Below are 23,427 nucleotides of genomic sequence, written 5' to 3'. Positions count from 1 at the left end.
TTAATGGTTTCCTTCACTGGGCAGAAGCTTTATGGTTTGATGTAGTCTTAATAGTTGATTTTTGCTTTTCCCTTGCGTCGGGGGAGAGATCCAGAAAAATATTGCTAAGACTGATGTCTGAGAGATTATTGCCTATGTTTTCTTTTAGGATTTTTATGGTTTCAGGTGCTGTATTTAAGTTTTTAATCCATTTTGAGTTTATTTTTGTGTTTGTGTGCGGTGTAAGGAAATGGTCCGGTTTCATTCTCTTGCGTGTGGCTGTCTAGTTTTCCCAGCGTGTCTGTTGAAGAGACGGTCTTTTCCATGTTGCTTGTTCCTGCCTCCTTTGTCGAAGACTGACCACATACCATGAGTTCATCTCTGGACTCTGCTTTGCTCCGTTTGTCTGTGTGTCTGTCTCTGTGCCAGGATGTGGTGTTTTGGCCACTACAGCTCCGTTAGGATAGTGTGAGAGTGGGGCATGTGATGCCTCGAGCTCTGTTCTTTTTCAAGGTGGCTTTGGCTCTCAGGGGTCTTTGGGGTTCCATACAAATTTTAGGACTATTTATTCTGGTCACGTGAAAATGCCATTGATATTTTGATAGGGTTTACATTGTAGTAGTATTTTTTTCACACTGATATTTTCCCTATTGATCGTAGCTGGTTCCAAGGAAGAAATCGACGCTCCTGACCTAATGACAGACTGTGTGCCCAGAGTTGCTGTTCTTAGACGTGTCGGGGAACTCAACAGACTCTTTCTGTTCTCCGTACAGAGCTGTGAGCTTGGTCTGTCATTCTAAGGCCATGGCTGAGACACAGCAGCTGGAACAGGTGTGGTGTGCTGAACAGGGCCACCACTGTGAGCGCCAGGCTGGCAGTGACAGGGTGACCTAGGGAGGTGACAGAGGACCATGTCATTCCATATGGTCCACATGGTGGGCAGCAGGAGTCTGGCGGCAAGCCACGTGGTTTGGGAGGTGCTTTTGGCCTTTGGCGAGCTGTGGGGTTCCGTTAGGCTGTGCTCCTTGTGGACCCCGCCCCCCCATCATCAGTCCCGTGGAAAACAACATTCAGTTGTGACTGTATGGTAGCGTGCTCACATGTGTGCATTTGAGGGAAAGCCTCTGCCCCTTGTCAGCATGTTGCTTGAACCTCCCGGCCTCGGACTCCGAATCTGTAAGTGGGGCTGTAAACACAGCCCCTGCCGAGGAGGGTCATGGTGAGGGTCAGCTGAGACTATGGGGGAAAGGCATAGTCCCAGCGCGGGGAAAGCGCCCAGGGCATGGAGCTTGTGGGATTAGTTTAACGTGATTGTTTAGAAAACCAGGGAGTAGGCTACCTGCCTACAAGCCAGTAGGCATGTAGCACATGGTCTGTAGTGGACACTTAGGCCAGTGAATGCTTTTACAGGGTAGAATGTGCCAGACGGTGGCACAGACGTCACATCTGGTATTGGGACTGATGCGAGAGCTCATCTGAGATTTGCTGGGGTCAGGAAATCCAATAGGACTTCTTGGGAGAGGTGGCATTTGAGTTGTACCTTGAAGAAGGTGGCTGACAGCCGACGTGCTATGTGTATAACACCATCTGAGCACGTGCGGGCACGCTGGCTTCTTTGATCCTCACCGCAGTCTCGGGCCAGCACTGCTGTGACCTCTTTGCTTGCTGTAGAAACCCAAAGGGAAGAATTTGTCCGGGTCACAGTCCAGAGCTCATGCGGGTACACCTCCCATCTTGAAGGCCTCAGGGGCAAGAGCTGGCACTTGGCAGAGACTGTGGCGGGAGTGAGAGGTAGAGGTGAGCCCCCAGCGGGGCAGGTGGGGAGGCTGTGGGGATGGAGCCCTCGGACACAGCGAACAAGGCTGGGGAGCGGTGAGTAGATTTTTAAAGTTTTTCTGATGAAAATCCCAGGCATGCGCCAAAGAGGATGGTGAGCCCTCCACCCGCCGTCCCCCACTCCATGCGCCCATGGCTTGCTGCGGAGGGTTCTGAACCGAGCGCGTGTGGTGCCAGGTGCTGAGATCAGGTCTCGATGGTTAAAAGGGCAAATTTTTGTTGACGTAAAAAACTCCTCTTCCTCAGCAGCTCATTCTCCAGCGTTTCCTTTCCGCTAGGCCACAAAGATTGCACTGTAGTTACGTGAAAAAGTGCTGGCTTTTGTTCCATTAACTACATTTTTGTCACACGCCTGCTCATGTCCCAGGTCGCCGTTGTCAGGATGAAGAGCACTGAGCGAATCTACGCCATGAAAATCCTCAACAAGTGGGAGATGCTGAAACGGGCGGAGGTGAGTGCGGCGGTGACCAGTGTGCAGGCGGACGGGGCTGCTGTGCCCCCCGGTCGGGGCCTCCCTCCTCGGTCCCAGCGAACTGCTTTTTGTCGCCGCAGGGCCAGCACGCGCTCCGTCCTGCCCTGCTTCTGCTGCCCTGCAGGGCTCCTCCCCCGCCAGGGCTGGTCGCGGAGAGGGCGGAGTAAAGCCTTCGCGGGCACTGTAGGCATTTGTCCCAGGTTTGCTTCCTGCACAAAGGGCATTATTGAATTCGGAGCCTACTTCAGGACAGAGATGCGTTTAACGCTCCGTCCTAGAAGGAGGACGAGATCATAAGTAGAAGTAGATGGTGACCGCTTGGCAGTTTCCGATGTGTTTTTCCTGAGTTCGGCGTCCTATCTGGGGTGCCTGTTTCACGCTCCCGGCCCTGGTGCTGTCCAGACTCGCCCCCAGTCTGCCCTCCCCGGCCCTCCTCTGTGCTCCTCCGCTTCGCATCAGGACCTGAGCATCCTTACCCTGTGTCCTGTTGCTGGACTGTCCAGGCCCAGTGCCCTGGGCGCGCCTGGGGCTGGGGTCTGCCTCGCCTGCCCCCAGCCCACCATCCGCGCCACCCCTGCTGTGCCTCAGCTGGGAAGCAAGCTCACCCAGGACTGCACACCCCTAGGATTGGCCGCCGTCTCCTCCGGAAACTCCTTTCCTGGTTTCTGGCCTCCCTCATTCTGTCACTCTGAACCCTCGTTGTAATTCTAGGTGGCCCTTCTTCCTCTGTTCTGCAGTTCCTACCTGGGGTGATGCTGTCCCCTTGGGCAGATGACAGCACCAATGTTTGTTCTGGTCGGATCGCTCTCCTGAGCTCAGGCTGTCATTAACTCAGTGGGCAGGCCTTCTCACGTGGCATCCAGGTTCATCGTGTCTGTCCTTTACGGCTTGCCCTGCTTCCTGCCACGCACCCAGCACAAGGCCTCACACCCTGGGCTGCTTGGCGAATGCACGTTGGTTGGTGGAAGCATCACCGTTGGCGCGGCTCCCTGGGCTCCGGCCGTATTCCTTGTTCCGGGCCCCAGCAGCCCTCTTCACGGTGCCACTGGTCCTCTGGTCGTCCCAGGGCTGTCGCTGACATGACTCTTTGCGGGGAACGAGCAGCTTTTGTTACGTAGAAGTCTGCGGGAAGAATGAGTGTTTAGGGGAATAAATGCTAGTAGCAAATTCATTCGAGTTTATATTTTGATAAGAGTGAGAAGTCTCAAGTTTAGGGAGAGGTGATTCTCACCTTATCATACGAGTATTTACCCAAATGTCATGGTGAGTACATTTTAAAATTATGGCATTTTGAAATTTAAATCTGGTTACAGAGATCCTATCTAATTGGCATACTCTGAAAAGTCCCAGAATTATGATTCTATATGATTTATGGTGATAATTTTGACGATTATCTCAGCATATATGTCATGGGGGGTGTGTGAGATACGTATAAAAACATAATATTGATATAAAATGCGGGTAGAAGTAATTTATCTTTTCATTCTTAGTAATCTTATTTTGAACATTAAATTTTATATTAACTTCTAAAAATCTTTAAAAGCGTGAAGTCAGCAAGAGGAGGCAATAGAGAAGCTGCAAAATCGCGTTAATTCATAACTTGTGGGTCGTGCTGGGCTTTCAGCTCATCTGTTTGGCTCATAAAAAAGAAGTCCTGAAAGTTTTCTCTCAAAAAAAAAAAAAAAAAAACTGCTGAACAATACATGTCTTTCCTGACTGCGGGTCTCGGTGCTGGTCCGTGGTGTCAGGATGGCTTTCTTTCTAGATGTGGATGGGCAGGTGCTTGGGACCACGGAGCGTCCCATACTGGGCCCTGTGGTCTCGGTGGCCGCCGGCCAAGGGGCCACAGGGACTCCGAGACCTCTGGTCTCTGCACATCTGGACATTGTAAGCTGACCGCTGCCCCACTGAAGTTACTTTCACTGCTTTTAATCAGTAGAATTGAGGCACATCTACTTCAGTCATTTCTTCTTGAAAGGAAAACCGTAGAAAACAAGTTTAGAGCAGAAAACTTGTAGGAGGAAAGTTCTCCAGGCTACTGTGAGTCTCCAGAGAGAACAGGTAGAATTCCCCAGTGCCTGCCAGAGCAGGGCCCCTGTTGGTGCCACTCTCATTTTTGTGAACCTTTGCAAGTTCAAATATAAGGAGTTGAAATGTTCTGTGCTCAGAGCGTCCTGTGACGGTTGTGTGCACCAGCGTGCTAGAAGTGAAACCCCTGGCACGCACGGCTCAGGTCCGGAAACAGGTGTGTGCCCTTTCCTGCCATCCGTGTGGTCTGTGACAGAAAGGGTCACACATGGGGTGGCCGCACCGTAGGCCATCAAGGCGAAGCTGGCCTGGTCAGGAGAGGTCAGGCATTGCTGCGTGGGACGGGCCAGCGTCCACACTCGAGCCCAGTGGACTGTCCTGTACTGGCTGAAACATTGGGCCCATGGGAGGAAGGGAGGGCATAGGCCCATCGTGAGGAAGGAGTTCTCAGCCGTCCTCAGTGCCCTTGTGGGCAGGAGCAGGGAAGAACCTGGAGCCGTTCGGGCTCTCGGCCCGTGGGGCTGCAGAAAGACTGAGGAGTGGGTGGGAGCTGCCTCGGGGAGTTTCCAGGTGAGGGCGGGGGAGCCCGGCGTCCTGCACCGTCTCCAGAGCCGGGCCACGGCAGGGTCTCCTCTGCTGGGGACTGTGCTGCTCAGATGCACATAGACCGACTGTCCCCGATTCCTTACAGACGGCCTGTTTCCGAGAAGAACGGGACGTGCTGGTGAACGGGGACTGCCAGTGGATCACAACGCTGCACTATGCCTTCCAGGACGAGAATTACCTGGTACGTGTGGGTCCCGGGGCCGAGGTGCTCAGATGGCGCGTGGCTGTGTCTTGTGGATTCCTTCGTGCTGGGACTGAAAAAGGGGTCACACAGTGTGGAATTGATGCTGTTTCACCGCGCGTTTGACCCGAGAAGACTTGGGTTTGTTGTAATGTAATCAGGTGGCATTTTTTAAAATAGACTAGTGAGCTTGTGTACTTTGTTTTCCTGATCATTAGCTAACCTGATTAGTTTGGTCACTGGCGCTGTTCCATTTAAATAAGCTGGGGGTGTCCAGCGTTTTCCATCTTGAGTGTCTGGAGTTACGTGTGAGGACGAGAGCGAGTTGCAGGGCTCAGCCCCGGATGCCGAGCGGATGTTGCTGTCTCTGCTGCTTGGTGGCAGGTCCAGGACTCTGAGCCGGGCGCTCCGAGGCCTTCTGACGCAGGCTTGGGGGGCTCTTGGCATCCGTTTCCCCTGCCTTGAGCTGGGCTTACTTCCAGTGGTGACCAGTCTGCCACGTGGTTCGCACATGTGCCTGGTCGTGAACAGGTGGGGACGCAGACACGGTGGCTCAGAGTGGAGGGAGAGCAAACCCGGGGTCTCAGGCGCTGTGAACTCCAAGAGGGACTCTAGGTTTGTCTAAAGCCAAAGTCCGTATGTGGAGCTCTGGGTGTCGGGCAAGGACAGACCTTGGAGAAGCTGATCTCTGCCTCGCTCCTCTGGCCTGCGTGGCTCCAGCGGTGGCCGAGGGGCCTTCAGGGGTCAGCACAGCCCCAGGGCAGAGACCTCTGTCTCCCTGAGCACATCCCTGCTAGTGTGCTCTGTTCCCTAGAGCAAGCTTATTCATCGGAGAACCGTCTCTTTCAGACATCAGAGAACTCCCTTAGATTTGAACGGTCCGAATTAGGTAAAAGGGTTTATTATGCTCTTCATTCAGAATTTAAAATAGGGGCACCTGGGTGGGTCAGTCAGTTGAACATCCGCCTCTAGGTTTCAGCTCAGGTCATGATCTCAGGGTTGGGAGATGGAGCCCCGTGTCAGGCTCCGCTTGGGATTTCCTCCCTCTCCCTCTGCCCCTCCGCCCCCCCCCCCGTCCCCTCTGCTCACTCACGTGCTTGTACTCTGTCTCTAAAAGAATTTAAAATATATACACTTGCTTCTACAGAGGGGACCATTGTGTTTACTGAGCAGAGGCGTGTGGGTCACCTCCGTATGTCTTTCCAAGGACCCCATGGCTTAGGCATTCAGGGTTGTCATCACTTTTTAAATTGGGTGTCAGGAGCAGGAAGGGATGAAGTCATGTGCCCAGAGTTGTCGCTCAGATGATGGGGCTGGACAGGGACCGCAGCCCGGGCCTGTGGCAGGAAGTGGTGTTCAGGGCCCTTCCCCACAGACCACAGAGTCCTGATGCCCTGGAGCCCTCTGCACATAGGCCGCCGCTGGGAGCGGACCGGCTCCAGCCTGTTTCCGACGTGGTGAAGCCTCTGAGGGGTCTGGGCAGCGCGGGGCTGTGTGTGCAGAAGCGGGGCAGCGCCTCGTCCCCGAGGTCAGCGCGGGGTGTCGCAGTCTGAGCTTATCTTGGCCGCGGACAGCCCGCTAGGACTCCCAGCCGAGAAGCCGTCTTCTGGAGTGTGTGAAGTTGCACAAAGAGGAGTCCAGGGACAGTTAGGGAGAAGGAGAGCAGGCACTCTGCGCCCTTCCTGGGTCCTCTTGTTGGGTCGGTGGACCGGGGTCTGGCTGCTGTCTGTGCTGCCCCCGAGTGGCACTTTCCAGCAGGTTCCTGCTCACTGGGACAGTGTCAGTCTGCACCCTCCTGGGGTGGGCCGGGCTGGGTCAGGCGTCCCTCGGATTGTGGGTTCCTTGGCTGCCCTGTTGAGGCGGTTCGCGTTATAATTTCTGCTGTCGGCGTCTAAACTCGGCCTGTCATAAAAATTAAACCTGTTTTACCAGTAACTAAAAGGGCGTTGCCTTTTACTGACTTAGAATCCTGTGTTACGCGACAGAAAAGGTAATTGGTCTGGTTCTTACTCCAAAAACCAGGTTCTGCGTGTCCACCGTGGGAGCTCTTACGGTTGACTTTTCTTACAGAGTAGTTTCGTGAGAGCCTGTCCGTCCTGTTTAGCCCAGCTGTACTACATCCTTGTTTTCTTTTCATGTTTCCCGGCAGACCTGGAAAGCCCTGACATTTGGCCAGATACGCTGCTTTATGTTTTCTTTAGGGTCTGCACAGCTTGGCTGTTTGTTCCCTGCCCCTCTCCCCGGTGCGTCTGTCCACAGGTGCTCTGGGCTTTGCCTCCACATACCCACGATTTCTGATCCAGCCTCTCTGTGCCCCCGGCCCCCGGCCCCCGGCCCCCCGGCCCCCGGCCCCCGGCCCCCGCGCCCCCGGCCCCCGGCCCCCGCGCCCCCGGCCCCCGGCCCCCGGCCCCCGGCCCCAGCGCCCCCGGCCCCCGGCCCCCGGCCCCCGGCCCCCGGCCCCCCCCGGCCCCGGCCCCCGGCCCCCGGCCCCCGGCCCCCCCGGCCCCGGCCCCCGCGCCCCCGGCCCCCGCGCCCCCGGCCCCCGGCCCCCCGGCCCCCGGCCCCCGGCCCCCCCGGCCCCGGCCCCCGCGCCCCCGGCCCCCGCGCCCCCGGCCCCCGGCCCCCGGCCCCCGCGCCCCCGGCCCCCGGCCCCCGGCCCCCCCGGCCCCCGGCCCCCGCGCCCCCCCGGCCCCCGGCCCCCGGCCCCCGCGCCCCCCCGGCCCCCGGCCCCCGGCCCCCGCGCCCCCGGCCCCCGGCCCCCCCGGCCCCCGGCCCCCGCGCCCCCGGCCCCCGGCCCCCGGCCCCCCCGGCCCCCGGCCCCCGCGCCCCCGGCCCCCGGCCCCCGGCCCCCGCGCCCCCGGCCCCCGCGCCCCGGCCCCCGGCCCCCGCGCCCCCGGCCCCCGGCCCCCGCGCCCCCGGCCCCCGCGCCCCCGCGCCCCCGGCCCCCGCGCCTGTCAGCCTCACCTCTTGCCTGGCCCGACCACGTCACGGCCTCCCAGCCCCTCTCCTGCCCTGCTCCTGGCCCTCATCCTCTAGTCTCTCCTTCCTGGGCAGGCAGAAGGCTTGCAATGTGCAGCCGACTGCAGCGGTCTAGCCCAGGCCCTCCCAGCAGCTTCCCTGGTGCTTAGAGGGGGGTGTGTGGTCCCAGCTGTGGCCTGTGGGGCCTGGCTTTGCTCCCACCCCCGCTCACACTCCAGCCATAGTCACTGTCGTCCATTCCCCCCAGCGGGCCATATCCTTCTCTTTGCACACATCCCTTTGTCTGGAACATAACCCCCAGCCCATGCTAAGGCCGGCTTCTGCCTGCCATGCAGGCCCCAGACGTCTGCCGCCTTGTGCTCTGGCAGGCTGTGTGGTTCCGTTTTCTTCTGTGCCTAGCGTTCTCTGAAAGTGCTGGGGCCATCTGCACACTTACGTACGGTCTCTGTCCTTCCCCTCAGCAGCAGCTCTGTGGACAGCGCCCGTTGTCTCCGGGGTGCCATGGGCTCCTGGCCGAGAATGAGTGAGTGAACAAGGGAGGGCACGAGCTCAGCGGGCGCCATCGAGGGCCTTCCATGAAACAGGAGTTGTTGTGGGTGCAGGTGAAGGGGGGACCTGATCACCCAGGACCCCCCCTTGGACGGGTGGGCTGCCGTGCCTCAGCGCCGTGAGATCAGGCCGAGGGGAGTGGTTTGTGAGGCCGGGTGGGAGGGTTGTGGGTACGGGTGCTTTGGAGAGCAGGGGCCTGAGTGACGGTCCCCCTCCTCACACGAGCCCCCCAGCATGGTGGCTGCTCTCCTCCCACATGAGGCACCGAGGGCCGTGTTTGCTGTTCTGGGCCTGGGTCCGATTGCCTGTGTTCGGATCCTTGCTCCGTCACTCGCTGGCTGGGGCACTTTGGGCCTCGGGCCTCACTTCCTTGCCCGCAGAATGGGATTGTGCTCGTGCTTGCAGCGGGGGCTGCTGCGGGCATTGCCAGAGGGGACGGGGACGGGCACGAGCCGGAGCCTGAGAGCACAGAGCCCAGCAGCTGCTTTCTGACCGCTGTTCGGGTCCCAGTCAGTCTGCAGCGGTCGTTTCTCTGGCTCAGTAAACCGGGTGCTGGCGTTTCCTTCTGTTGGCTAGTTAACTGCTGGACCAGCATGTCCATCTCGTCAACGGAAACTGGCTTCCAGGGAGGTGATTGCTCTGGGGCGGGGCCCGCCGCTTCCCCAGCAGTCCCCAAGCCGCAGCCACCCCGACTCTGGCTGTGACAGTCTCACCTGTCCCGGGCCTCCCTGACCTGTGAGATGCCCCATCAGACGTCAGAGCGTTCAGGGTGCTGCGCTGAGAGGCTGTTGTCAGAGAGAAGGCTGCCCTGCTCAGAGGGGAGGCCCACTCAGTCCCGTTTGCAGGACACCTGGCACTTGGACGCTCTTCTGTCGTGGCTTTAATTTCTGCATAAGCCGTAAAGGGTCTGATTTTTTCTGGGGCTTTACACAGAGATATCTGCCTTCCAGCTTGTTCGTGGGATCGCCTTTCTAATAAGAGCTGCTAGTTTCATGTGATTTTAGGTAACTCACCTTCTTCCTCTGGTCCAGTGTCCTCTTCCTGTGATGTAAGGGCCGGGAGAATCCTACAAACCCAGGAGAACCTGATAGATCATGAGTCGTGTTTCTGCTTTGGGTCTCCAGCTTCTGTTGTGCCTTCTCCTGCATCAGACTCTTCAGTAACTTTCTCCGGAGGTTAAATGTATTACCTGTTGAAGTTGTTCTCTGCCAGATGCCTGACTGGAAACTGCAGCAGTGTTAGGGACCAACAAACCGGGGGCATCCTGGATGACATGGGAGCAAGCCGTCGGTCCTGACTTGAGGAGCCGGAGAACTTCCCGGTGGGGGTTTGGCCTTCAGTTGTCAGGCTTGGTGCTGACTGTACCCTCTTCTCCCCCATCTCGCCCCAATTTGTAGTACTTGGTCATGGACTACTATGTGGGTGGTGATTTGCTGACCCTGCTCAGTAAATTTGAAGACAAGCTTCCGGAAGATATGGCAAGATTCTACATTGGTGAAATGGTGTTGGCCATCGACTCCATCCATCAGCTGCACTACGTGCACAGGTAATCACCTCTCGGGTTTTACAGAGGCTGCGTGGAATGTATTAAAGGGCCCTCAGAGCTCTCTGTGTCACAGGCCCCAGGCTCCAGGCCCCCCGGGAGCTTATGCACTTAGCAGCCCTCTCTTTGAGCTGCCCCACTGCCTGGCACCGGGGGATCCCAGCGTCATTGTGACAGCCTTGATGCTGGAGCACCAGTCACCCGGTCTCCCAAGGCCACCTGACAGCAGCTCCCCCTCTCCCCTGCTGACCCTCCTCCCCAGGACACCCACCCCCTAGCTTGTCAGCGCTGCTTTCCCTGTTCCACGGCCTGCAGCAGAACGCAGGAAGGAGAGGCTGCGGAGAGGGCCTCACACCCCAGCAGCCCGGGCGAAGGTTTGACTGGCTCTTGGCCGGGGGCGCTGGTGTCCATGTGGTTGGTGTCCTCCCGCTGCTCTGGGGGCCCTTTGCCGGGCTCGCTCTCTTTGGTGCGAGGGACTGCGTCCATCTCTTCCTGCCATTTAAGACAGCAAATTGGTCCGGGAGTGGGTTTGTTTCTTTGTCAAAGTCACATAACAATCTTTGAGTTTCCTGCCTGATTCCACTGGCCGCAGGTGGCTTGTCGCTTTCTTAATGTTTTTTCTGGTATTTACCTCATATTTCTAAATAACAGGCTTCTCTTGTTCTTCTCTTTTTGTTGTGGAGAAGGGAGAATTAGATTACATCTATTAAAATGGAGATTTACCCTTTACAGAGGTCTCTCTCACGGCCTTCCCCAGGCACACGCTTCCCATCCCCCCTCCCACACCATCGCAATCCATAAATGATAACGTTTGGTTAAATCTGTGTTTGGTGTTCATAACACAGTGCCCGTGTAGATACGACAGGTGAGCCTTGCACACACAGTATTTACACTTGTCATATAACCTGTCCTCTCCGGGGTTGTAGTGGCCCCGTTTTTTCACGAGTCTGCTTTTCCGTGCTGGCCATCGCTAATTATCCCCTAACACTGCCACCGAGTTACAAAGCCTATGTGTGCCTTGGTCTGACTTTTCTTGGCGCTGCTTCTTCCTTCCCGTTCCCCTCCGCCCTGGTGCTCTCTGAGCCTCCTGCTCTGCCTCCTCCTGGGAGCTCTTCCCCCGGACAGCCTCCCTCCCCACCGCCCTGGGACTGGAGCCCTTGTTTCTGAGTCACACATCTTCCTCTTTCTCAGTTCATGCTTTCAATTTGGTAGCACACACTCTGTAAATTCTGGAAAAGGAGGCTCCTGAGTTTTTCTTTTTGAGATCAGCATCTTAATTCCATCCAGGTGTATGACTGAGGGATGACCCAGTACGGGGTTCTCGATTGGAAGTCACCTTCCTCTTAGGACTGTGAAGGCGTCACTGTGCTATGGTTGGGGGCTTGGGGCTGCCACCATCCCCTGGCGTTGCCGCCTGCTTGGCTGCTGCCTCACTTAGGGCCTGACTCAGCAGACGCAGCTCCCGTCCCGACGGTAGCCGTGGTACCCAGTGTGAAGAGAAACGCCCTTCAGGTCTGGCTGTGAGTGTCACCTTACTGCTCAGCAGGGAAACCGAGGCGCCAGGCCTTGGTACAGCTTGCCTCCAGCCACATGTCCTGCCCGGGGCACGGTGGTACAGGTCCCCGTGTCACAGAGTAAGCAGGGAGAGCTGCCCCAAACAACTGTCACTTCGTTTAGGGCGATGGGGTTTGGGGCAGTGCATTTTCCCTTTTTCATGGATTCCTTAACGTCGTTGTGCCTGCTTTTGTAACACTTCGTTGTAGTTATTTTCAACCTTCAGTTTTATGTTTTACCTTCCTGACAGACTGTGCCTGAATCATACCAGACGTGAATGTCTTTGCATCTGTCACTGATCTCCAGGGAAATTAATCTGACCCCCTTATTACAGTTTATTTTTTCCCTATTTTCTCTAATTAGAAAGCTTTCTTCGTATTTTCTTAATTGGCTCTATAGCAGCTTCACTCTGTTGTCTGACCTGCAGGCATAGTACGAGAATTAAATATGTAATTAGCAGCGCCATCAACTCAGGATTCACACTTAGCACTTGAATGACCCTGTCTAAAAACAGTAAGCGTTGCATTTTTGGTAGAAAGTTCACAAAGTCAGGTTTTGTAGGAAGTCGGTGCTCCCGAGCCTCCGGTGGAGGAGGACACGGCGTGAGTAGCCTGAAACCACATCTGGTGGGGCCAGAGAGAAGCGTGTTCTGCCAGCACGAGCAGCGGCACTGCTTGCTTTAACACGCACGGCCTGGACCCTGTGCCCCAGCCCTGCACCCGGCTTCTGTGGCTGTCCGTGGGCCTGCGGTGACTATAGGTAGCGCCTGCCGCCCCACGACGGGGCTTCCGCAGCACGGGATGGCGGGGGGGCGGGGAGCGCAGCGCCCGCGCTTCTGAAAGGTCGGCCCCAGACCCCAGCAGAGGTGGGAACGAAGACTCTCAGGTTGACACAGGCTTGCCGGCGGAGGACATCACATTCCCAGAAAGAACAGGGCGAATGGCTTAGGGATGAAAGCACGGTGCGGTTTTGTGAGACGGAATATGCAGAAAGCAAACACGGTCTCAGAAAAGGAAGAGCTCGAGTGAGGAGCTGCCCGTGTGGAAGAGACGCAGGATCGCGCAGGGGAGACGCAGCCAAGACCGGGAGTTGGGGGTGGGCAGTTGAGGTAGGGGGCTCCTACTTTACCCTGAAGAGGCCCTCCTGTCGTGCCACGAGCCGCTTACTTATTCACGTGTCTCTCTGCCCCAGTGGACTGAGAGGATACCCTCCGCACGTCCGCACTCCTTGTGCGTTGGTCTGGTTTTGGAAATTCCGTCCTGTCCGCCGTCTCTGTCTCTCCGCACCAGGGCCCTGCTGCTTTAATCGTGGAGGCTGAGCCCATGGCGGCCTGGTCGCCGCGTAAGACCCCTTGCTTTGTCCGCACGGCTCTTCTGGCTGTCTTCACAGTCACCAGTCCCTGGGACCTTCAGTATTGACTTCTCTGGCTCCAAAAAAACAGGACATTGGAAAGTGTTCGCTGATGGGCCCCTCAGTTTGTCAGTTCAGGTCCTTTTACTTCTGTGTTTTCAAGTATTAGTTATGTTTCACTGTTTCGGTTTCTTTGGGGACTCCCACGGTCTGTGTTCTGGGTCTTCTTAGCCTGTCTTCTGCTTCACTCCAACTCTTCTCTCTCTGCCCCTTCTCTCTGCTTTGTCTCACTTCTTGAGGGAGGTCTTTCCCTCCCTTGCTTCGCTGCCTTTTATCAGATCTTTATTTTAATTTGTTCTCCTTTGGGTACCTTATAATCAAGTCACTATTTCTGAGATGATTTTTGTCTTTTTCTTCTGGTTCTTCCTGAGTTAAATCAGCTCTCTGCATTTCTCCCTGTTTTGTCTGGTTCTGCTCTTAGTTTGTCTGTTCCTGACCGGTCGAGGCTTTGTTTTCTCTCCCTGTGTGTCAGTTCGGAGTGCTGTGCTAGCTTTCTTTAGCTTTGTGGGTCTTCCTGTGGGTGAGAAATGTCTCCTTTTGCTTACTCTGTGGGACTCGTCCCCGATGTCCGGAGCAGCTGGGCGCTTGTCTGCTCTCCCGGAGGCGGCGCGCCGTGCCGGCACACCTGTGCTCCCACCGCGCGCGCCGGCCCCGTCGTTCGCTTATTTGCCCGGAGGGAGGTTTGTGCTTTAGAACCCCAGTCCCTACGGGGCCCATGTCTGCCAGGACCTAGAACAGCGGGTGCAACCACAGGCTTCCCTTACTGCCGTGCACTTGCTGCTGCTCACTGGTCTTTGGCCCTCAGGTTATCATCCGTCACATCCAGCGTGGGGTGTGCTGTGCGCCCCGGTCTGCTGGGCTCCTGCCCCAGAGCTTCACCTGCCTCCTGCTCTCATCCAGGCTCTGCCCGGCCAGCCTCGGCTGCGTTTTTTACTTCCTCGCATTTCCTCACAGCACTTCCCACGCGTGTTGTGCTCCCGGGCGCGTTTCCTGCCACCTCAGCCAGGGGGAGGCTTCGTGAAGGCAGGGGGCTGTGGGGTCTGTCACTGTCGTAGACCTGGGGTCGAGCACAGCGCCTGGCACAAAGGAGACGCTCAGGAGACCTTGTCGGCTGTGTGGTGGGAACAGGAGTGGCGTGTCACCCGACGGACCAGGGACACTGCACCAGTGAGCACCGCCGCATACCCACGTAAAGTGCATGGGAGACATTCTCCCAAGATTGTCACTGATACGCTGCAAGGTAAGGGCTTGACCTCCCAAATGCACAGCATGGAAATGGTGAACTCATTTATTTATTTCACTAACAGAGACATCAAACCTGACAATGTCCTTTTGGACGTGAATGGTCATATCCGCCTGGCTGACTTTGGATCATGCTTGAAGATGAATGACGATGGAACTGTAGGTATTTTGTTGGAGATTTTCCATTTGATTTGGGGTTTTGCTTGTAATTAGAAGGGGCTTAGAATTGTGATTTGAGATCCAGTTAAAGCAAGTTTATGAAGTAAAAAGATAAATCTGTTAAGGAGACAGTTGTAATGTTCTACTTAAGTTTGAAAGCTCTTTTTTGCTTTCTGTGTTTACAAAAGTCACGCATGTGTCTTCTCAGCCGGAGGTTGTGGGGTTTCCGCACGTGGCTAGACGGCTCAAGTCATGTCAGGGCTGCAGTGGATGGCAGGCGGTGCTTGCGTCCCTTCTCAAAATGCCCTGTGCGGGACGCTGAGGCGCATAGACATTCGCTGTAACTACCCTCCTCGTTCTATCTGGGCCGCTAACTTCCCGTCCGTGAGGGCTTTTCTCTTCTGTGGGTGTTGCAGATCTAGAAGCAGGGGTCCTTGATGCTAGACTTTTCTCTTTCCAACAAGCCGGTCTCTCATTTCTCTGAGTCTCAAAGAGTTGATAGGTGGGTGCTGTTCTCAAATCCAGTCTTCTGACAGACGGAACGGCGGCCTCCCACTGAGCTAGTGCGCGGCTTAGCTTTCTCCCCTGCACGCGTGGCCGCGCATCCGGTGCCGCCACCTCATGCCCCTGTCTTCCCCTGCCCGCCTCAGAGCTGCAGCCGTGCTGCCCAGCCGTGATCTGGTCACGTGACAGAGACAGCCCTCCCTGCTGATTCCGTCTGACCCGGGGTGCGGCTTCACCCCATGGCCCTCTCTTCAGATGTAACCAGGGGAGAGTCAGGCCTTCTGTGATAGTTTCTCCCTCAGTCTTGTGGACTCTGTTCTCTGCGTCCTCCGAGACCAGTCTGATTCTCAGCTGACTGGCTTCCTCTCGCTTTCTCTGTGATGACTGCTGCCCTCTTGGGCCAGAGATTTCAGGAGAGAGGTCACAGGCCTGTTCTGCTAATGTCGGTAGCCGAGGGAATACTCTCTCCCCATAGGGCCCTTAGCCTATGTTTCCCTACCGGGGAGTTCCTGAGCACTGACCTAGTGCCTGCGCCCCTTCCTGATGGTCCCTTTGGGAGGCTGGTGTAGCCTCTGGGTGAGCCGCCTTCGCATCCCTGGGAGCGTCCTGGAAATGCGGTGTCTGGGCCCCACCCTAGGATTCGTTCCGCAAGAACCTAGGTGGCCTGAACACACGTGGCCAAAGGACCCCACCTTGGGCCGTGACGGAGCCTGTGGGACGTGCCACCCCTTGAGGGACTGCAGTGCCATTTGGGGGCTGAGGTGGGCCTTTGGGCCCAGAGAGACCAGGTGTGAGAGTGTTGTGCGTTCTGGAAACTGCCCAGGGCATAGTGCCGCAGGAGAACAGTTACGCGCGTTGAATTTTGAATTACAGTCTCTAATCATGATCATGGGCCACTTTTATCTCATGATGGTTTCCTTATTTGTCGTCCCTATTTTAGAGAAGGTAGTTAGAAATGTGGCGTGAGAGCTGCCTTGGGGTTTCCCTTCCAACACCACCCTCTCCCCTAAGGTCCAGTCCTCTGTGGCCGTGGGCACTCCTGACTACATCTCGCCCGAGATCCTGCAGGCGATGGAGGACGGCATGGGCAAGTACGGCCCCGAGTGTGACTGGTGGTCGCTGGGCGTCTGCATGTACGAGATGCTGTACGGAGAAACGCCCTTCTACGCAGAGTCGCTCGTGGAGACCTATGGAAAGATCATGAACCATGAGGTAAGACACAGCATTCCCATGTCCCATTGGTTCGAGTCCTGAGGTGCAGGCCCAGAGGTGGGAGGGCTGCTTGGAAGCTGTGAGCATCTTTGGGGAAGAGGCCATAGGGCTGGAGGAGGCCGCTGGCCGCCAGGCAGGAACAGAGAGAGTGGGCAGTAGAGTCCACACCCACGGCCGGCAAGGGTGGTGTGGGCATGAGGGGAGGAGAGCTGCTGGCTCTGCGCCCAGGAGGAGCATGCGGAGCGGGCACGGCCTCAGGACGGCAGGGGCCGAGGAGCCACCGGGCACGTTGCGGGAGGGGCTGGCTTCACCGGCGGTTGTGATGGCGCCACACGCCTCCCCACAGCGGCATCCTTCTGCCTCCCGGATCCTGTTCCTGTTCCCTTTCCCGGCTGTGCGTTTCCCACCCCGACCTTGCCTCCCCTCTGCCTCGCCTCCCATTTCTCATTTGCTTTACCACTTGCTCTTCCTCCTCATGCTCCTGGCGTCTGCCCCCCACAGTCACGGAGGCCTTCCCTAGGCTGCTCCCCACTCCGCTATGGTGCTCTTAGTGTCCTCCTGCCTCCCCAAGGGCGACCCCAGCGCTGACCTGTCCTCAGCCCCGCCCCTCACTAACGGCTCGTGTGGGGAGCAGGTGCACACAGAAGTGGTGGGTGGTCTTCCGTTTAACTCCAGACCAGAGCAGGCCATACTTGTAAAAAACACTTTTCCCAAAGTAGAAATAAATGTCTTTTTGTGTAAATTAATATATAGTTAGTATTAGTAAAAACATCGGACAACACAGAGGGGCAGAGTGTAGATGATGGGAATCCCCCCACCCCTTTTCGGCAATAAGCGCTGTGAAGCTGCAGGCTGGGCTCCAGGAGTGCTACGGAGCCTGCTGGTCCCGCGCACTCCCGGTGGGGCGGGGCCCGGCCCGGCTCACTGTGTGCTCTCCCCTGAGCCTTACCGCCACCCCGGGACATGGTGCTGCCGTCCCTGGTTCTGGATCACAGAGGCGGGCCTGCGCCGAGGAGTTGGGGGTGCTGGGATGAACGGCCTCACATCACATAGAACCAGGTGGTTTTGTCTGTGTTTTTGTCATCTGTCTGTCCGGTGCATAGAAACAGACCATTCTGTTGGCGTGTGTGTGCCCTGTTGTTTTTTTTTTTAACAAGTCCCCTTTTGGGCATGTAGGTAATTTGCAGTTTACAGGGTCAGAATATCGTGCCGTGCGAACACGGTGGGTGTTCTCTTCGTGACTGTTTCCGTAGAACACGGTTTTCGGAGGGGGTCTGCCATAGCTGCTGGCAAAATACCCTCTGCAGAGCCCTGTGGGCCTGTACCACCGCAGCGCGGTCTGCATCCTTGGCCGCTTTGATGGGTGATGAACCAGTCCCTCGTCATTTACATGGCATGTGCTACCAAATCCACTGTGCGCAAAAGCAGGACTAGTGATTTTCTCGTTTGCCTTTCTGGAATTCAGTTTTGTTAGCCGTGGCTCGCATTTTACCATGGAATTTGCAGTCACCGTGGAATTAGGACTGTTGCTTTGGAGCGGTTGCCTCTCTTATCTCCTGTAGCATCTGTACACCTTCGATTTTTCTGAATGTGTTTTCATCCCATGTCCCCCCACCCCCAGGAGCGATTTCAGTTTCCATCCCACGTCACCGACGTGTCTGAAGAAGCCAAAGACCTCATTCAGAGACTCATCTGCAGCAGGGAGCGCCGGCTGGGCCAGAACGGGATAGAGGACTTCAAGAAGCACGCGTTCTTTGAAGGTCTGAATTGGGAGAACATACGGAACCTGGAGGCCCCTTATATTCCTGACGTGAGCAGTCCTTCTGACACTTCCAACTTCGACGTGGATGATGACGTGCTGAGAAACATCGTAAGTGTTGATGTCGATGCAGTCTCGTCCCAACGTGGCGGCCCTGTGGGTCCAAGTCTTGGCAGTGTGTGTCCAGGGTTGCTCTCCAGTATGATACATCTTCGGACTGTGTTGGTTTTTTAAAAATCTGGTAGCTGTTTCAAGAAATGCGCCTTTTATTCCAACCTTCAGCTTGGTCCTTAATGTCCCTTTGAGAATGTAAGGGTCACAGGCTCACCTCATTTTTCTGTGCTTTGCAGATACTGTTTTTACAGACAGAAGGTTCGTGGCACCCCTGCCTCCAGCACGGCTGCGGCACCATTATTCCGACCACATTTGCTTACTTCGTGTCTCTGGGTCACATTCTGCTGGCTCTTGCCATGTCTCAGACCTTTTCGTTCTTACTGTATTGTAACAACTCTGTATTGTTAGGTGATCTGTGATCAAGGCTTGCGACTTGCCGAGAGCTCAAGTGACGGTCACTGTTTTGTAGCACTAGAGTAGTTTTAAATTAAGGGGTTTGCTTTATCCTGATGGGATACACTGTCACACATTTAACAGACCACCCGGTGGTGTGATCGCAGCTTTCACACGCACGGGAAACTGAACAATACAGTTGACTCACTTTGTTGTGAAACTCCCTCTCTGGTGGTCCAGAACCGAACCCGAAATTTCTCCGAGGTGTGCCTGTGCTCACTGGTGTTTGTCTGGCAGGGGTTTTGGGAGCAGCAGTGACCATGTGTGTGTTCTGAGTCCTCCCACCAATGTCGTGGGTTCTCCAGATTGGGTCCTGGCTCTGGGGCCGTGCGGCGTTTGGCTGGTCCAACCGGGCCTCTGGTACATGAGTCGTCACCTTTAGCTCCCGAGAGTTTTGCTCTGAGGCTGAACCCAGCCTTCTTCAGTCTGTACACGTGACCTGGTTTGGGGATAGAGTTATTGGGGTTCAACCAGGTAGAGGAAGGATCTTCTTGATGGCTCCCTAGAGAATTCCTCTTACTCAAATAAGCCCTTAACTATAGACCATACAGAGAAAAGTAGTGTCACTGTGGGAAGGGTTTTCCTAGACTCCAAAGAAACTACTTCCACACTGACATTTCCCAGATGAATTGTAACTTCGGTTTCACGTTTAATAAAGGAGGATCCTGAAACTGAAAAATAGAGTAGGTCATATATTTACCTAAAATACCCTAGCTTGGCTTCCAGGCCTCCCTTCTGCCTTTGGCCTCTGTTGCTGCCAATAACCTGGACGCCCCAGCCTCTGCCCTGCGCCCTCCGGGGGCTGTGTCTGTGCCCTGTCTGCTTGCCTCTGCTGGGGGCCACATGGAGCGGGGGCAGATGTGGTGCAGGTGTCCTGTGACGCCATCCTCCCCTGAAGCGGCACGTCTGTCCTCTTACTGCGTTGTGTGTGCAGCAGGCACAGCCAGGCCTGAGAACTACAAGTCTGCCCTGGCTGTGCTCCCTGGCGGGTAACTGTGTCCTCCGTGTCCCAGAAGGCCATTCTCTCTCACGCACCCCTGATCTCACCAATGGGTACCATTCTTTCCTTCTCCTTTCCCTTTGTTGGAACGCGGATTTCACTCTGTCGTGTGTTCTTCTGCAGGAAATACTGCCTCCGGGTTCTCACACGGGCTTCTCTGGGCTGCACTTGCCCTTCATCGGTTTTACGTTCACAACGGAAAGGTGGGTCTCGCTGTGTTGTTCCCCAGGCAGAGCCTCCCCTCGGGCTCAGTGCACAATCTGGGGGCTGCTCCTGGACGGGTGTGTGCCTGCGTCATCGTTGAGGGGACCGTGCTCATGGAGCATGGACGGGCCTGTCCTTTAGAAGGGCCCCCTGGTGACTATACATGGTGACATGTCTCAGGCTCAGCAGACTTCTTCCACAAAGGGTGGTCTCGGTTATATAGTCTTACTTGTTAACAAAACCTCCGAAAATGAGAAACCCATCCTTGGCTCATGGGAGGTAGTTGGCTGACTTCTGGCTTACAGCCTGTCAGCTTTGGCGAGATTTGTTCCTGGCCGTGGCCGGTGGCCCCCTGTCCCGGTCGTGCCAGCTTTTGTGCAGATTTTAGTCGCAGCTCTGTAGCTTCCACTGCGGGCCGGAGCGCGGTTGCAGATGCGGGAGAAACTGGAGGGCAGGAGCAGAAGCCCCGTGTGTTGCTCTCGGCCCTGAGCATGAGGTGACTGTACCTATTAGCCTCTGTCCCACATGGGCCTCTTTGCCAGGCTCTCACCGGCTTTCAGAGGAAACCGGGCTGGAGGACAGGCAGGCCACGTGGAGCAGACGGAGCCCCACGGCTCCTGACGGAGGGCAGCACAGCCTGACTCCTGGCACCTGCTAGCAGCTCGTAGCCAGATTGATGAGAATTCCTTCAGGAGGGGGTTGTTTCTGCTTGAGCTCTTAGACACCCCCTTGGGGTGAGGAGCCAGAATGACAGTGGATGCCCTGTAGTCCCCACGAAGTGGCCTGAGGTGCCGTAGGCCTAGCGACCTCTTAATCCTTGGTGCGGGGCTTCCCTATTTCCTGACCTGTTCTCGCTCCGTGGGCACTTGTGAAACCCGGGGTTCTGGGCCCACCGGTGTTTGGCAGGTTGGGCCCAGGGCCCTCCTCCTGGAACCGAACCCGTGGTGCTGGCGAGCGCAGCATTCTCAGGCCACCTTTGAGAGACCCTGGCCTGGCCCTTCCCCGTAAGCGTGTGTGTGCTGGTGACTTTGCCGCCCTCTGTACAGCGGGACTCAGAGGAGTCCCCCTGGCATCATTGTCACGTTAAAAGCAAGAGAACTAGACTTGTGAACCAGCTCGAAAATTAAGCTCTGAGTGAGAGCAGTGCCACGGGCTTTAATCTGTGCATGTGGTGTGCGCCATGGGCCCATCGCCGGTGGTTAGCTGGGCTGCCCGCCGTGCGGGAGAAGAGAGCCCTGCAGGTTCAGTCTGTTGGGGAGGATGGGCCCTGGAGGTGGAGCGGCCCGTCCCCAGAACTCCCCAGCCAGTAAGTGGCAGGAGGAGGAGAAAGCCCTCGGGGGCCTGGGTGTCCAGGGCCGTCCCCGTGGCCTGCACCAGGCCCCCACGCCCAGGTGCCCGCAGGACACTGGCTCCTGTCGCATTCTGGCTGAGCAGAAGCAGTGCCGTAGGGGTTTCGTTCTCTGACCCCTGCGGAGGGCACATCCTTGTCGGTCACCCCCTATCGTCCAACCGTTAGCCCTAATGAGGGCCCTGGGCTAAATTCTGGCTTCTTTTTTTTTTTTTTTTTTAAAGATTTTATTTATTTATTTGACAGAGATCACAAGCAGGCAGAGAGGCAGGCAGAGAGAGAGGGGAGGAAGCAGGCTCCCCGCAGAGCAGATAGCCCGACGTGGGGCTCGATTCCAGGACCCCGGGATCACAACCCAAGCTGAAGGCAGAGGCTTTAACCTACTGAGCCACCCAGGCACCCCTAAATTCTGGCTCCTTAAACACTAGTCTTCCCGCAGGTGGTTTTGGTGGCCTGCCTGGAAGACGAGTGTTTGGCCCCAGGAAGCTGTAGAACGCCGACGAGCTCACCGTGACTTCTCAGACGAGAAAACCTTGTGGCTTTCCTTGCAGCTGTTTCTCTGACCGCGGCTCTCTGAAGAGCATCATGCAGTCCAGCACCCTGACCAGAGACGAGGGCGTACAGCGGGACCTAGAGAATAGCCTGCAGGTGGAGGCCTATGAGCGGCGCATTCGGAGGCTGGAGCAGGAGAAGTTGGAGCTGAGCAGGAAGCTGCAAGGTGAGGGCAGAGCCCGGCCCTCCGCAGCCTCGGCCGGCCGCCCTGGGTGCCAGCCGGCCCTCACGGCCCGTGTCCCTCCCCCAGAGTCCACGCAGACGGTGCAGTCCCTGCACGGCTCCACGAGGGCGCTGGGCGGCTCGGCGCGGGAGAAGGAAATCAAAAAGCTCAACGAAGAGATCGAGCGTCTGAAGAGTAAAATAGCAGGTGGGTGGTCTGTGTCTCGGGCCGTCCTCCCTTTAGAGAACGTTCGGTCCTTTTCGTGAGGCAGAGAAGGAGGGAAAAAACTCCGGCTTCGGTGAACCTGTTTAAATGTCTGTTTCGTCAGCTCACTGGAGAGGATTTTCTACCTTGGCACAGCTCAAATAATAGGATTTTGTAGTTGAAGCCAGAATGCGTCTCTAGTCTTTCATCCACAAACTCTCGGAACGTTTTACATTTCTCAGTCTTAATTCCCCTCTTTGTGACCCTGAGACAGAATTGCCACAGCTGATTTCTTCTTGAGGCTTTCCTCAGTGACCTGCTTTCCTCTATAGTTTAGGTGCTGGGCCAGCCCCCCTGCCCCAGTCTTCTGTGGTTCCTCGATTATGAGAGCTTCCTAAAGACTCAAGTCCCTTCTGAGTCTCAGCCCTCCACCTGACACAGGGTCAGCCCGGCAGGTGACCCGTCTCTAAACCGGTGTGTGTGAGAAAGTCAGAAAGCTCCTGGATGATCGAGAGCATGAGGAGTTACTAAGTCATGCACTCTCAGGATGGTTGGTTTTCTCTTTTGCTCAGATTCAAACAGGCTCGAGCGACAGCTGGAGGACACGGTAACCCTTCGCCAAGAGCATGAGGACTCCACGCATCGGCTGAAAGGCCTGGAAAAGCAGTACCGTGTGGTGCGGCAGGAGAAGGAGGATTTTCACAAGGTAGTCAAGGAAGTGATCTGATGTGGGAGAGGCGTGAATGGTTTTGCAAGTTGTGGGCTTGGGCTGCGGGTCGCTGTGTCGTGGGGCATCTTCCCCGGAAGGAGGATGATGCTTAGCGCTTCAGCTCAGGTGGGCTGCTTCCAGACAGCTCTTGGCTGTGCTGGGGCTGAGCAAAGGGCTTTTTCCAAGAAGGTGAGCTCTTGGATCTTGGCCGTGGTCTGCAGCTGGCATCACCGGGGATCACTGAGCTTCCGGCCTTCCACGTCTTGGTCAAGCAAACGTGAAACGTCCCTTGTTTTTTCTGTTCAGCAATTGGTGGAGGCTTCGGAGCGATTGAAATCCCAGGCCAGAGAACTCAAAGACGCCCACCAGCAGCGAAAACTGGCCTTGCAGGAGTTCTCAGAGCTCAACGAGCGCATGGCCGAGCTCCGCTCCCAGAAGCAGAAGGTGTCCCGGCAGCTCCGAGACAAAGAGGAGGAGGTGGAGGCGGCCATGCAGAAGATGGACTCCATGCGGCAGGAGATGCGCAAGTCCGAGAAGCTCAGGAAGGAGGTAGCTTTCCGGCTGTTTCAGGGATTGTACCGTTTGGACCTTTTTACCATCTTCATAAAACATCTTGAGATCTTGGGCTGAATTACACAAATTACTTAAAAATCTTAACTTTTAGGCG

General features: G+C 56.4%; 1 protein-coding gene across 4 annotated transcripts in view; it reads left to right on the top strand.

Moving 5' to 3' along the window:
- The window catches only part of CDC42BPB (CDC42 binding protein kinase beta), a 101,623-nt gene that overhangs the window by 46,010 nt on the left and 32,186 nt on the right, over positions 1–23,427 (top strand). For all 4 annotated transcript variants that reach the window (XR_007128471.1, XM_047735401.1, XM_047735399.1 and 1 more), the window contains exons 3-13: positions 2,183–2,266; positions 5,007–5,102; positions 10,028–10,176; positions 14,445–14,538; positions 16,054–16,254; positions 17,876–18,124; positions 19,704–19,783; positions 21,684–21,850; positions 21,935–22,054; positions 22,624–22,757; positions 23,067–23,309. Coding sequence is in view for 3 of the 4 variants with exons in the window: in XM_047735401.1 (XP_047591357.1) it covers positions 2,183–2,266; positions 5,007–5,102; positions 10,028–10,176; positions 14,445–14,538; positions 16,054–16,254; positions 17,876–18,124; positions 19,704–19,783; positions 21,684–21,850; positions 21,935–22,054; positions 22,624–22,757; positions 23,067–23,309 (1,617 nt within the window). In the remaining variant the exon portion in view is untranslated. The remainder of the gene's footprint in view (positions 1–2,182; positions 2,267–5,006; positions 5,103–10,027; positions 10,177–14,444; positions 14,539–16,053; positions 16,255–17,875; positions 18,125–19,703; positions 19,784–21,683; positions 21,851–21,934; positions 22,055–22,623; positions 22,758–23,066; positions 23,310–23,427) is intronic.

The sequence above is a fragment of the Lutra lutra genome, chromosome 7, assembly GCF_902655055.1.
Source record: "Lutra lutra chromosome 7, mLutLut1.2, whole genome shotgun sequence".
Lineage (NCBI taxonomy): Eukaryota > Metazoa > Chordata > Mammalia > Carnivora > Mustelidae > Lutra > Lutra lutra.
The sequence above is the reverse complement of the archived record's forward strand: the minus strand, read 5'-3'. Positions and strand labels throughout refer to the sequence as shown.